Source organism: Panthera onca, chromosome B2 (assembly GCF_046562875.1).
Source record: "Panthera onca isolate mPanOnc1 chromosome B2, mPanOnc1 haplotype 2, whole genome shotgun sequence".
Lineage (NCBI taxonomy): Eukaryota > Metazoa > Chordata > Mammalia > Carnivora > Felidae > Panthera > Panthera onca.
The window spans coordinates 67415929-67430404 of NC_138343.1; the positions used below are offsets into that span (position 1 = coordinate 67415929).

The 14476-nt window shown below is 39.8% G+C and overlaps 1 protein-coding gene across 5 annotated transcripts in view; it reads right to left on the reverse strand.

Annotated features, from left to right (window-relative positions):
• Positions 1-14264, reverse strand: part of COL12A1 (collagen type XII alpha 1 chain) — a 115792-nt gene extending 101528 nt beyond the window's left edge. For 3 of the 5 annotated variants that reach the window (XM_060615970.3, XM_060615968.3, XM_060615972.3), the window contains exons 1-5: positions 14150-14264; positions 11004-11111; positions 4087-4203; positions 1936-2079; positions 1229-1288 (exon numbers count right to left, since the gene is read on the reverse strand). In XM_060615970.3, the coding sequence (XP_060471953.3) occupies positions 1229-1288; positions 1936-2079; positions 4087-4203; positions 11004-11076 (394 nt within the window). In that variant the 5' untranslated portion in view covers positions 11077-11111; positions 14150-14264. Of the gene's footprint in view, positions 1-1228; positions 1289-1935; positions 2080-4086; positions 4204-11003; positions 11112-13164; positions 13272-14149 lie in introns of those variants that run through there. The other 2 variants (XM_060615969.3, XM_060615973.3) reach the window with 2 other exon arrangements.
• Between the last annotated feature and the right edge of the window lie 212 nt (positions 14265-14476).

Consider the following 14476-nt stretch of genomic DNA (forward strand, 5'->3'; position numbering starts at 1 on the left):
CATTTAATGGGCCCATTTAAGTCTACTGAATACTCAATATTTGGTATAATGCTTTGATTTAGAATAAATATTGATGGCTCAGAGAAAATATTAGCATTATAACTACATACTACAAACTTCACTTGGATTATTAGGCATCAGAAGGAATGATAAACAATTATTTGTAGGGAAAAATTACAGATAAAGGGGACTTTGTATTCATAATCCTTTTATTGTCATCCTGGGTCATAAATCCAACTTTTATAAGGTGGTAAATTAGGAGTCCAAGAAACTCCTTAAAGGTCCATCCCAGTAAGTCAGACAAAGCAATAGAAGACAAAGGAAGCTAGGAACTGCAAAAGCAAGACTAAATAAAATTCCTTTTGTTTGATTACAAACGCACCAAGGATCACTGTGTACCTTATTTTGTTTGGGGTTGGGCTCCTAATTGTATATTATAAAGAAAATTGTAAACAATGTTTTTCATGCCTTTTTCTTCTCTAACTTGCCTCCTGCATTCTTTGTGGGGGCGGAATAATAATAGAGCTAGTAGTGAAAGAATGTATCAGAATGACCTGGGAAGTTGTTTCAAACTGCTTAAGACTCCATTCCAATTTCTCACCCCACTGATTCCCAGACACCACCTCCCCAACATCATCTCTGGAAAATGTGTAATTATTCTTTAGATATGTCAAGACCCACATGTTGCCAAGATGTTGTGCACAGACACTGGAAATAGCTACACTGCCATCAATTAAAGTCATCTAAATGCCCTAGAGATGAGCATAACATATACATAGATTGAGAAGTGTATTTTCATGGCAACTGAATTTCTTCAAACACAATGAGGGCATCTCTCTTGTGTTCCAGCCTTATATTTCTCCTATATCCCTATTTCAATCAGTTTCTCTTTGAGAAATGAGTTAAGTCCAGTGATGAGCTTTGTTTTTCACCTACTGCCAAAATCCTGCAAAAAAAAAAAAAAAAGTGGACACGCACCAGTTCAAAACACTCCCAGTAAAATGAATATTTAGTAACTAGAATGAAAAATTGACTAGAAACCCAGAATGTAAGGTAATATAACTATTTAGTCATATATTACTATTATGTTGCCTGTATTTGTTCTAGATAACACCAATAGAAATTAGCACAGGAATAAAATCAAACTATGTATATAATTTGGAACATCTCCTTTATATTACATCATGACTTCTATAAATCCAAGCAAAAACATTAAGGAAATACTTACTTTGTATCTCTGGTTTTCCAGGTTTCTTCTCCCCTGGCTTTGTTGGGCCACCTGTTTGAACTGAATCAAAACCTGATTATTACAAAAAGAAATGAACCCTTACAAATAGTTCCTTAAAAAAATAAATATGTTGTTTTCTACCACTGTCTTTCAATGTTTATTTATTTATTTTTGAGAAAAAGAGATAGTGGAGGAGGGGCAGAGAGAGAGAGAGAATCCCAAGCTGACTCCACACTGTCAGCACAGAGCCCGAGAGAGGGTTCAATCTCATCAACTGAGAGAGATCATGACCTGAGCAGAAATCAAGAGCGGGACACGCAGCCGACTGAGCCACCCACACGCCCCTACACCGCTGTCTCTCAAATGTACGGTCCATGCCCAACTGCTCAAAGAATACTGCCAAATAAGCAATGCCTTGCAAATAAACTATTTTTAGTGAGATTTTAGATGTACTTCAAAAAGACATTAACATTGTTGCCTGGCAAAGTTTAATGTTTTTAATAGTTTTCATTCATAACACTCCTGCTGCTTCCAGAGACCAGGGTTATAAACCAGGAATGAATTATTAACATCCACTAATGACTACGATCATAGAAAGAACAGCTAATACTGATACAAAGTAACTCTGCATAACAGATTAAATCTGAAGGTTGGAGAAATCTTCTGCATAATAAAAAAGGATAGAAGTACTTTGTATGTGTGCTTACTTGTTAATTGTCCTATAACTGGTACACTCTCTTCTACTTCATTATATGAAGTGATTGTCACCACATACTCTATTTCAGGTATAAGGTCTTTTAATAAAGTTTCAGTGGTACTAGCTGAAAGGGTAAATTCTTTACTAGGCCCATCTGGAAATATAGAAAGGAAAATATGAATGCAATAAAATATCTTTCACATATAACATGACACAATATAATATAATTCCCAGATACACTCAAAATCTAAAAAATTAAATATATATGCATTTTTTTTCAGAACACCCACACATCATCTTCTTCTGTCTTCTAAAACCAGAACTTTGAAATGTAATAAATGGGCTGGCATTGACCCTACTTATTATAATCATATTCAATATTTGTTTGAGGACTCAAGGATTCCTCTGGAATAAAGATATACCAGAATATCAAACCAAAACCCCCCATTGTTTTTTAGGGCTAATGGCAGATAACAAAATTATTTCATAAATGAGACAAAAAAATTAATTTTAATTTTAAATTATGTGTTGGAGGAGAATGAAGAAAGACAAGTAGGGGATGAAAATCAACTCAAAGACATTATAGGTTAAAATTAAACTGTAGTAGGAAGCAGTCTGTGTGGAAGCAATGCATTCTCCGGACTCAAATGGGTGCATACATTAATGGGTAACCATAGTCTTCTGAATTGACTTAACCAGGTATCAAACATTTCAAAATACAGTGTACTGGATATACAGTCGTATATAGATTATGTTCATTCTTTTTTTTTTTAATATTTATTTATTTTTGAGACAGGAAGAGACAGCATGAACGGGGGAGGGTCAGAGAGAGAGGGAGACACAGAATCTGAAACAGGCTCGAGGCTCTGGGCTGTCAGCACAGAGCCTTACGCGGGGCTCGAACTCACGGACAACAAGATCATGACCTGAGCCGAAGTTGGACGCTTAACCGACTGAGCCACCCAGGCGCCCCGATTATGTTCATTCTTTATTCAATCAGGAACGATGGTTCCTAGGCATTAAGTGCCTGGTAGGATTTTTTATTATATTAAATTTTCATCAAAAGATAAATAATCAATAAAGGTAACAGGTAAAATAGAACCCTTAGAAACATTCCTGGTTTTTGTGTGGAACGTGCAGAACCAACCAGGGCCCCCACAGGACAAGCCAGCAGGGCTCTGTTGGGTTCGGTGGTCTCAGTGCCAGTTTGGGGAGTACAGGAGTCAGTAATTTCCAACATATGGAAACTGATAGGACTGTTTTTCAATGGACTTTTTGCCATGGAATGAGTGAATTAGTTAACTGCAAGTATATTTGGGGAGAAAGATTCAAAATGGAAAAAGTAAATTCTTGACCCCTTAAGTTCTCACATCATATTTAAAAAAAAATTCCAATTCCTTGATAAATTAGCATTTAAAATCACTAGTAGTTTCAGAAAACTTAAATTATATCAACATCATTCATCTCTACTGTCAGCCAGACAAGACTTCTTCCCACCACGGCCAGTGCAAATGGCAATGGTTATTTTTCCGTGCCATGTTAAAACTAAAAGTTAATCAATAGAGACTAGTTCTCCACAGTTGGGCAACATCATGAACACTAAAGATAACTCTTGACAACAACCCAAACAAGATTTTTTGTTTGTTGTTTAAAGACTCTGAGTCTAGGATCTACGGAATCCACCTAGCCAAAGTAAATTCTTATCTTCCATCATGGTAGCTCAACATTATTCTAGAAGAATGTTTCCTGTGTACTGAAATGTATAAGACACTGGGTAAGGCATAAGAACTCACTTCATCACTTGATAATTTAAATGTTAAAAATACTAATTCAAGAAAAATATCAAGAAATGAGAATTCTACTTTATAAAATCAAAGATTAGCAGCAATGTTCTGGTCAGGTAAAAAAAAAAAAAGTAACTCTTTTAATAACAGCTTAGCACAGCAAACCATATAATAAAGCTCAACACTACAAAAATATAACAGTGGGTACTAAGCTGGAAATTTGGAGACCTGAGTCCACTAAATATCTGGTGACATTAGCTAAATCCTTAAGGTTCTCTAAATTTCAGCTTTCTTATAATGAAATGGAAGGAGGAGAGAAGACTGGATTATATCACCTTTAATGTCTCTTTTTAAAACCCCAACATTTCAAAACTTACCTGTTGTAGAGTCCACTGTTATTCTGTAACCCACAATTGGATCAGCTGGTTTTGCCCATGACATATGAACAGTATTTTCATCTTTTATTTTAAAATTCAAGTCTGAAGGTGGGTCAACTGCAAAAGAGAGAGTTGATATCAATTACATTTTCCAATGTCACAAAATGGTCAACTTAATCAATAAAGAATTGTGTCGAGCAAAGCTTACTAAAATTGTCTTTGCATAAATTTGTTTCCAACAAATATAGAAGATATCTTGTTGGATAAGAATAAAATTAAAAGCTGACAAGATATGACAAAACATCAGAGAGTATACATATTACAGAAGACAGCACAAAACACTTTTGATTCTTGAGTTGCTAGGTCATCCAAGAATGGCCAGCAAAATCAAGCAAAATAGAAACATATCTGGATACAAGTACATACAAGTACAATGAAATCACATATAATAACCACATATGCAAACAATTCACATAACAATTAAAGGAATCTAATACATGCTGAGTGCATTTTGAATAAGCATGCCAAATCACAACCTGCTTGTAACCATAGAAGTTAATTTAGAACATTGACATAGTACTTTTTTTCCATAATGTGGAAAAGAATCAATGATGTTTTTTGTCCATTCTCTGCATCATTGTTTTGTTATTAATTTTTGTTGATAAATCTCAATCTGTGCAGAGATGAAATATGTATTTTAATGAAAGGGAGAGATCATGGGAAATTTAGCACTGTTATGTTGCACAAGGAAATATACATTTAAATGTATATTCATGTTCTCATAGACAAATAATCAAAAGTAGTAATAGGGATGTTAATAATGTCTAAATGTACAAAAAGTAATATACAGATGTCTATAAAACTAATATTCTGCCTGTTTACACCACTACGCTGTATGTTTGCAAGGTGTAAACCAACACTGTTATTTTCCTTTGCAGCAGGTATACTCCATACTAGAAGTGGCATTTTAGGTTAAAATGCCAGTATGGTCCTTTACAAAACAATGGTTAATCATGAAAAGACAACATCAATGTATACTTATGGACATTTATTTATAGAACTTAAAGAAAACAGTGAAGAAGGATCAGCAATCTGAAGACATGACTGTGCATAAAAACTTGGAGAAGTCAATGACAGGAATAATTGAAAAGTACAGAAAGAAATAGTTTACATACAGAACTATATAGCTTCATGCATGTGTCAATGAAATGTTGACTTGCTTTTAGTTTCCCACAATAAACGAAAGCCTCCATGTACAATAGTCATTACACAAAGACGTTTCAGAAATATTTTATAATGATATTCTCTCTGCCATGTTCATGCCTCATCATGCAGCATTGTACTGACTCACTGTCAGTGCATGGTCAATGCGTTATAAATTACTACTCTTGAGGGAGGTCAACAAAGTAAGATGACTTTCAGCCATACTCTTCTTAAAGTGTTTAAGTCTGAAAGTATTCCTTGTGAGTCAGAATTTTTGCATCTGTTTTGAAGGATTACAATCTCCTTTTAGGTTTTCATAGAGGTCAATTGAAATACAGTAGTAGCTTTGAGACATGAGTCATAGAATTTAACTGGGGTTAGGGATTTATGTAATATTAAAAGCACATTTTAATGGAAATAAAACAAAATAAGCAAACATTTGCTTTAATGAACTGCTGCTTCCAACTGTAGGTGATGGCTTTTTATTTTTATTGGATACTCTAGCAATGGAATAAATGTTATTTTCTTACTATCCATACACAGGCAGTGAGATTAGACTATTAATCTACATGCACGGTTTAATTATTCAACATTCTGCTGTCTGTAATCATACTGCAAGGTTTAGCTGTAGTCATCGCTTAGTATAACAAGCATGCAACAAATGTTAATACAACAAGAGGTATTAAGAATATCATTATAAAATATTGTTCCAGTAGCAATGGCTCAGGACAAATTTAATGCAAAGGCAGACGCAACTGGCCTGAGCATGCTTTTAAAAAAAAATCAGTACATGGAAAAACAGTACCACCAACCTTGCAGGGAAATTGACCTGAAGCAGCAGACATTAGGTTAAGACTGCTGAAGGGCAGCAGCGGCCCACCTTGTTGATTTCCAAATGACCAGGATTCCAGAAAAACTGAAAAATTGACTGTTGGGAAAAGTCTTTAACATTTCAGAGGTTTTTAAGGTGTTCATAGAAACTCAGATGTGGTACTTGGGAATCGAAAGAATGGCCGGCTAGCATGTGTACGACAGAGAGCCCACTCCACTCTTCTTCCTGCCACTTTTATCACACATGAAACCTTTCAGCCTTGCCAGTCCATTTATACGTTTTTGTTTGTTTGTTTGTTTGTTTTGCAAAAAAAGATAATAAAGCAGATGTGAGTATGGACCCACGTCAACTTGAATCAATGCAAAATGTATTTTCATTAATTTTGAAAATCTTTTATTTTGTACAAAAATAATTCACAACTGTCATTGCATTGTCACAAGCAGTGTCTATGTTCCCTAAAACAATGGAATGTTCCAGATGCTGGAATATTTCAGATATGAGCTACCTACATAGGGATTATGATGACAAAGAGTCATAGTTGCATACAATGAGAATCTGAACCAAGAGAAATAGAACTTAAATTATAAATAAATAATATAGCAATCAGATATATATTCAAAAAACCTGAACACTGATAATGAAAAGACTAAAATTTTAGGTATCCATGACTCTAGTAGTGTAATTTCCCATTTATGAATAATGTTTTCTGTTATCAATAAGCTGTGCTATGCAAACCGCATCCTGGTGATATTCTGGTTTCATGAATTGGCAGGATTTAGGACTTTTTAGGAATGATAATAATAGCTAGCATTCTCTGAGTGTCTGCTATGCAATAGGTAGAGTACAAGTCACTTTATACATTGTCTCTTTTTTCTCCTGATAACAATCCAGCATAAGTGCCCTGTTACCCCTGTTTCACAGATGAGTCAGTGAAATTTAGAGAGGTGAACACAACTAAAAAGCAGCAAACCTTTGATCCCATAGTCTGACTCCAGAGCACACAACTCTCTACAATACTGGGTTGAATGTAAAGATTAGGAAATATTTGAGAGAACGACTAACTTTAGAAAGCAATATTTGTACACAGGTGCTTATTAACATATATACCTCTACATTTTTCAATCTATAAAAAGCATTGTTTGATACCTGCTCAATAATATATTTGTGGTATTCAGATATAGATTGAATTTGACTAATTTTACACACTTTGTTTAAAACTAAAGAATCTAGCTTAATATATAATTTAAAAAAACTTTTTACTGTGGCAACCAAAAGGAAGATATGTCCAAGAGTTTACCAACTCTACAGAGATTAATGGATGGATGGAAAGATGGACAGGTAGGAGGAGAGAGTCTAGTAAGTTTTGCTAACACATAAAATATGTTAAAGATAAAGCAGAATTCGACAACATCCTACTAAAATACCATCTTGACGAACTAGTAAGATTTTTAGTCTGGTCTTTGTGATAACAACACTGAAAAGGATACTGCCCTAATGGCAAAAACCTTTAGAAGTATGCCAAGAGTGGTTTTACTCTATGCAGTTGGCATTAATTTATATCTTCCATCCAAGGCTAGTATACGTTTAATGATCTTTGCCATGATATATTCATTTTATTTGCATTTATAAGATACCAAAAATAAACAGTTGAAAACTTAATATTTCAAACAAGGGATGGATTATTCCTTACACATTACAGAATGTGTTCCTTCCTTTAACTGGGTTGACCAGTTTTTAAGCAAGAGAGAACAGTGTAAGCAAACCTGCACTAAACCAGGAGAAAATCTGGGTCTCATCTATACCTTATCCCGAAGTAACCACATTAGTTGACTGAGCTACTCAGCCTATCTCCCTCATTTGGAAAATGAGAGAATTAGAATAGATGATTAGAAAGTTCCTCTGTAGTCCAAAGTGTCTGTTTTATGACACGGGATTATCAGATAAACATAGACATACAATTATATATATATATATATATATATATATATATATATATATATATATCTCAATTAGCGTCTTAACCTAGACACAAGACAGTTAAAGCTTATGGCCTCAACTCACTGCTGAATTGATAATATCCAGGTACTCCTCATAAATTATAAATATAAATCAAACTTACTAAAATTAAAACACTGTTTTTCACAAGATGTGTTCATCTTGAATTCTAGATTAATGAGAAAGGTGTCTAATTCTCACTAACCTTTAAATGTGAAATGTTAAATTTTCTAAATGGCAATTAATATACCATATGCTACATGAACCAAAAATGATTCATACATTATAGGTCATACAGAACACTGGCCACTATAAAAAAAAAAAAAAAGGAGATGCAAAAAGTATGTGCCAAAACTTTTAAATTAATATGAAAAAGAGCACTGTTCTCAACGTATAAAAAATTAAGTAAGTAGAAATTGGTTGAAAAATAGTATGACTACGACAGTTCAAGTATGAGTTGTAAAAGGGAAAGAAAAGCAATTATGGGCATTTCATAACTAAGATCAAAATGACAAAGCAGGAAACGGGGAGGTCAGTTGAAATTTTGAAACGTGCCCCAATATTTCCAAGAAATTCTCTTTCCAGCCATCATTCCCAGAAGGGTCTTGGCCACAAATTCTGTTAGCTCTTCACAGGCTCGATGGGACCACTTAGTTGGTAGTTAGCACCAAGCTGTGCTGTCCAACACAGGAGCTGTATGCGTCCAGCCACGTGTGGCTATCAAGCACTTGAAATATGCCCAGTTCAAAATGAAATGCGCTGCAAGTGTAAAATACACACCCAATTTCAAAGACTTAGCACAAAATTGTAAAATATCTCACTAATAATCTTTAAATTGATTACATGTTAAAGTGATAATAGTGTGGATATATTAAGTTAAATATACTATAAGAAGTAGTTTCTCATGTTTCTTTTTCCTATTTTAGTGTGACAACCAGAAACTTTAAGTTACACATGTGGCTTGCATATGTGGCTTATAATATATTTCTATCTGACAGTACCAAATTAGAGAATAAGGCACAAAAAATGAATCCCATTAAAATATAATTACTAAATGCTGACCTAAGGAGTTGGGAGACAAGAAAGACACAGCTTAAGAAAGCAAAAGAAAGAGCTGCATCAAATTGAAAAGATAAAATGTGAGAAATATGGAAATCGTCAGTAATGTAGATAGTAAAATGTTCTCCCTTTTGTTGTTGAGTACAGTTGACACACAATGTTAAAACGTTCTTTTTAACTGCACTTTGCTAACCAGCCATTATCCAATTGAGAATTGATTTTTTCCACTTACATCATTTCCAACTTAATTCTTTTCCTAAAAATTCTCAAATCTTTCTGATTTTCAAATAACTATTTTCTTAATGAGCAATAAATAGGCCACTTGAGTGAATTATCTAAAAATATCTTTAGTAGGGCTTCCAGAAGTTCCTCAAATAAAATTCCTTCCTAACAACGACATAGAAAGGAACATTAAAGGCAACCTCATCTGCGTATTACTTCACAGAAGCCACTCTGAAAAGCCTCTACATTGACACAGCATCAGTTAGATAAGAAAACAGCAAGTTTCTGTCACTTTTCTAAGCAGGCCATCCATTTTGGAGCCTCTTTGTTTTCTTTAATCTTAATTTTTTTATACCTGCAGTCCTGAAGTCGAAAACCAAACACAATAGAAAGTTATTGAAAATATCAGTGTTGTCAAGAAACAGCTCTACTTTCCCACAGCCTCTAAAAAAGCACAACCCCCTCTCAAACCCCACAGCTACCCCATGCATGTCTTTTCTCCCTTAACCCCATCAGGGGGCATTTTTTAATTGAAAAAAAAAAAATGTCTGTTATGGTATTACCCGATTTATCTTGCAGAGCAATAACTCTAGTTTGTCAGGTCTTGAATCATACTTGAGGGAACACAGAAGCTCTCATTGGGTTAATATAGAGAAGTAACTTTTTCAATAAATACTGAGAAATGAGGGCATCAAGGGCACACAACAAAAAAGAGTAAACTGAGGTTGAAATAAGCAAAGGTCCTTCATTTTCCACAAAGCAGGGCCACACGGAGCTGTTGTGACAGACCTTGGGGCCACGACACCCATCTCCCATTCCCTGACAGACTCTGCTCAGGTCTGATGCTAGAGGGAAGAAGGGAGGGACCGAAGCTGGGCTCCTCTGGCTCCCACTTGCTTCCTGGGTTGGAAACCTTGGCACAGATCCAAGCTAACTGCGCGGGGCTGGGCCTGAGCCACGTTCCTCCCGAAAACCAAACAGGGACAGCAGTCACCCTGGGCCACGCCAACACATCCTGGGTCCGGATCTCGGCTTGCCACCCATCCCCTAGGCGATGTGTGGCTGCCACCTCACTTTGCCTGCACCGTCAGCCTAACGACTGCGCTCCCCACAAAACACACAGAGACGCAGAGCCGGCACTGTTGGAGTCTTTTATTTCATGCTGTCACCGAGGTCGCAGCCCGGAGCCAGGTGGTAAACAGCCACGCGAGTAAGCGTGCCCGCGCTCCGGGGTTCCTGGGTACCACCAGGAGTCATCCTGTTCGTAGAGCTGGGTGCAGCTGTCGCCCCCTCCCGGACGGCCGGTCCTCTCGGAAGGCAGCACTGTAGGTGGCAGTGTGGACAGCACACCGCAGGGACAAGCGCAAGGAGACCACACAGCACTGTACGGAATGGATTAAACAGAATACGAAAGAGCTGGACCTGAGAGCCAGAAAATGGACAGACCTCAGGAGAAGGGGGCGTTTCTCTTAGAGGAGAGAAACCCCGGAGAAAACACGAAGTACAGAAAAAAACAGAGCAAGCAATAGTGGCAAGATTGATTTGTTTTTTTCCTTTCTAGAATTCTGCATTGTCACTGACAGAAGGGGGAGGAAGAGCATTTTACCTTCTGCCTCAATGGAAGACAGCAGCAGGGCCGCGCCCAGGGCGGCAAGCGCTGGGGGAAGCCTGGTCCGCATGCTCGGCCTCCGAGCTCACAGCCGCATGAAGGGATCTGCGGGAGGAAACAGTGACCGTATCAGAACCGGGTCCGGGCAGGCCCGGAACCAGGTTAGAACTGGAGCCTGGACCTGGGCCAGGACCCGACCAGATCTGCCTTAATAACCGCAGGGCCCAGCCTCGAATATAATGGGCCTATTGTGGAGCAGTGTAAGTCAAGTTCATCTACTGCAGTTTAATCATGGCACTAAGAGGGATTTCAAGTTTAAAGAGGGTCCTGTTTTCCTGGAGGTTGGTCCTGCTTAGCATCCCCGGGTGACGGCCTTACCAGGCCCCACATGACTTCATCCTGCCTTGGTGATGGCTAATTCAGAGGTCATTTTATCCCTGACTCAACTAAATGTCTCTTCCAGCTGGGGATTTTATTTGGCCTGCAGCTTTTTCCTAGCTGCTGAACTCTTTAGGTAACTGTACTTTAGTGGTCTCAAGGTAATTTGGAAAAGTATAATAAACCTCTTTTACTCTCTCTTTTTCTTCATTTTGTTCTTCCTACCAATATGCAGCTCTTTAAGGTCTGAAATGGATTATACAGAAATATGTAAGGCCCAACTGAAACCTGACCCTACTGCTAGCTGTGTTCTCTTCACATCTGATAAATCCTTTACCCAAAATGAGGAGATAACAATTCTAAGATATATAATTTTTAAAAACAGGCAATAGAAGAGACAAAACACTCTCATCTGTTTTCCCAAGAGATTATTAATAAAAATTCCCAATAATAATTAATATTTTCATTTAACTGTCCACTTAATCCAGAAGATTACAAGAATATATCCTCCACAGGAGAATACATTCTATTCTGATTTTTCCTGATTCTGTAACTAGGTTATTAATTTCTTAAACACAGAGTCTTATTCATCTTTCGTGATTCCCAGCACATAGTAGGTGCTTAACTATGTTGGCAGAAGGGAATCTTCTAAAATATTCTAAGGTCCAATCCACAGACAAAAGATACTAGCAATGAGCTGAATTGGGAAGTTGCCAGAGGCAAGACATAAAAAGAGAGTTGACTGTGAAGTACATAAGTTATTGTAAGGCAACGGGCAAGGCTGCTTGAAAAACGAAGTCCTGCTTGGGAATCCAAAAATGAGCCAAAGGTCAAGCCCTCTTTGAGAAAAGAAACTGACAAGCTCCAACCATGCCCTTCCAAATTATTGGCACAATGTATTAGGGCATCTTTCCTCGGCCTGAGTGTAAATTGCGTTTTAAATGTCTGATGAGCAGGCGTGCCAAATTGCCCAGAGCTCCTTTTCACGAGGCCAAGATTAAAATGTTGGCGCTGCTCAGAAGATTCAAGGACTCCAGCAATTTCTTTCTCCCTAATTAACAGCTGTTTGACATTTCTAACCCTCTTCAACCATCAGTGAAAAGCAGGAGGTGAGGCTAGCCCATTGTTCCCATCAGCTGGCCTTAACTTTGCTACAATAATTTCCAACTCAGTTGGCAGTCGTGCTCGCGAAGAGTTAAAGGCTGACTGACAATCCAACCATCAAAAAGCTGCGTTCAGACTTTTTTTTTTTAAATCCCTGAACTCTTCACACACAAAAAAAAACCCTGAGAAGTGGAAGCGCTTTTGTCTGGGTCGAGAGCGCCACCTATTGGCTGCCTGACTCAGCGGCAAGAATGAATCACGTCGCGTCGGGATATCGGAACGTACAGTCAGTTCTACCAGCCCGCCAGGCATTCCGTCCATATGTTTAAAAAAAAATTTTTCTCTCCTTTTAGCCAAAACATTTACGTGAACGCAAAGGTCGGTGCTTCATTGAGCATTCTCAGACATAAATGTCTGAAAGCGGCCGCCCCTACGTGTCCGCAAGGATTCCCTCACTTCACCCTCATGAATGAAAATGAGTCAGCTGCGGAGGAGCGGGTGCGGGGAGAGGGGAGGGGGAGGGGGTAGGTCTTAAGAAACTGGTCTGCTTCCACCCACTGCCCCCCTCCCACCCTCCTGGAAAAGACCAATTCTTTAACTCCTGAGTGCAGTTAAAAAAGAAAATTACACCTCCCCTCACCCACGGGGTTCCTCCAGATCCGTGCGCGTCACCTACCTCCTCTTTGACCCACTGCGACCTTGACATTAGTTAGCCAAGGGCGAGTTTAGCGCTCCTTTCCTTTCTTGCTCCATCCTTCCCCAGTACTCCTGCATACTTTACGTAGTCCACGCTGCGGCGGGAGGGGGACAGAAACGGGGTCCTGGAACGCCCCGAAAGGGTCACCCGAAGGTGCCTAAGGACCCTCGATTTGGGGTACCTCTTTTGCTCCCTGTCTTCGCGTCTCCGCTCCATAAATGAACCCGGCGCCCCACGCTCTCTGATCTTTATACACTATCTAGGATTTGGGATGGAAACTACTTCGAAGGTTCCGCGGACCCCTCGACCAAGGCACTCGGGAAGAGGTCGGGAAGGGCGAGCTTTCTCGAGAAGTTGAGGAAGTCGGCCAAGGCTGCGTCTCCTAGAGCCGGATTAACCCACCATCATCGCAGATGCTTTGAAAAGCCGAGGAGCCAAAACACTCGACGAGGAATCTGTCTCAAGATGCCACACACGCCCGCGCAGCTTCGACGAGCTGCAGAGCACTCAGCCGGCCCGCCAAAGAATTCCGCGCCGTGCGTCACTAAAATACCTTCCCAGCGCCGCGGCTGCACCACCGCACCCCGGGAAAGCTCCGACCAAGAGGCAGCGAGCGGCCGGTGGCCCCAGAACCTGGACCGCCCTTCCTGGAAGTCGACAGCATCTATAGATGAAATCCCTCTACGAGCAGAAACGCGGAACAGGGTGCTTCACGCACACACGGCCGCCCTGCATCAACTCGAAGGAAAAGCTACAACTCTTTGTCCCGCAGAGATAAAATGAATCACAGAACCCCAGGACACCCGGCAAATCCCAGGCACTGCTCCACTCTGACCAGTCCAAACGGTTCTCGCGCGCGGTCCCTAGGGACTTAGGGCAGCGCAAGGAACAGGCTAGAAACAAAGTTGCCTAGTTATCTTTGTGAGGGACGGGATAAGGGGAAAGGGCTAGAAGCCGGACTAACCTGGGGCGGTGGTGTCCGAGGTAGCGGCGGCGACAGCGGCTTCCCGGCGTCGTAGAAGGCTGCGCTCGGCGTGACCCTCCGCACGCCCAGGCAATTGGCGCCGCGCTCCAGGAGCACCTGGCGGCTGCCGGGAGGCGGGCAGCGGCAAGGCCACCAAGGTTGTGAAGTGTTGGAGTGTCCCGGCGGGAGCCGCAGGCGCCGCAGGACGGGCGGAGACTGCCCAGGACCGCAGCTGCCCGCGCGCGGACGCGTCTGCGACGGCTCGCCTTGGTCGAGTGGGAAGAGGCTCCGCGCCGCGGTCTACTTAATAGAGGGCTGTTCCCGGCT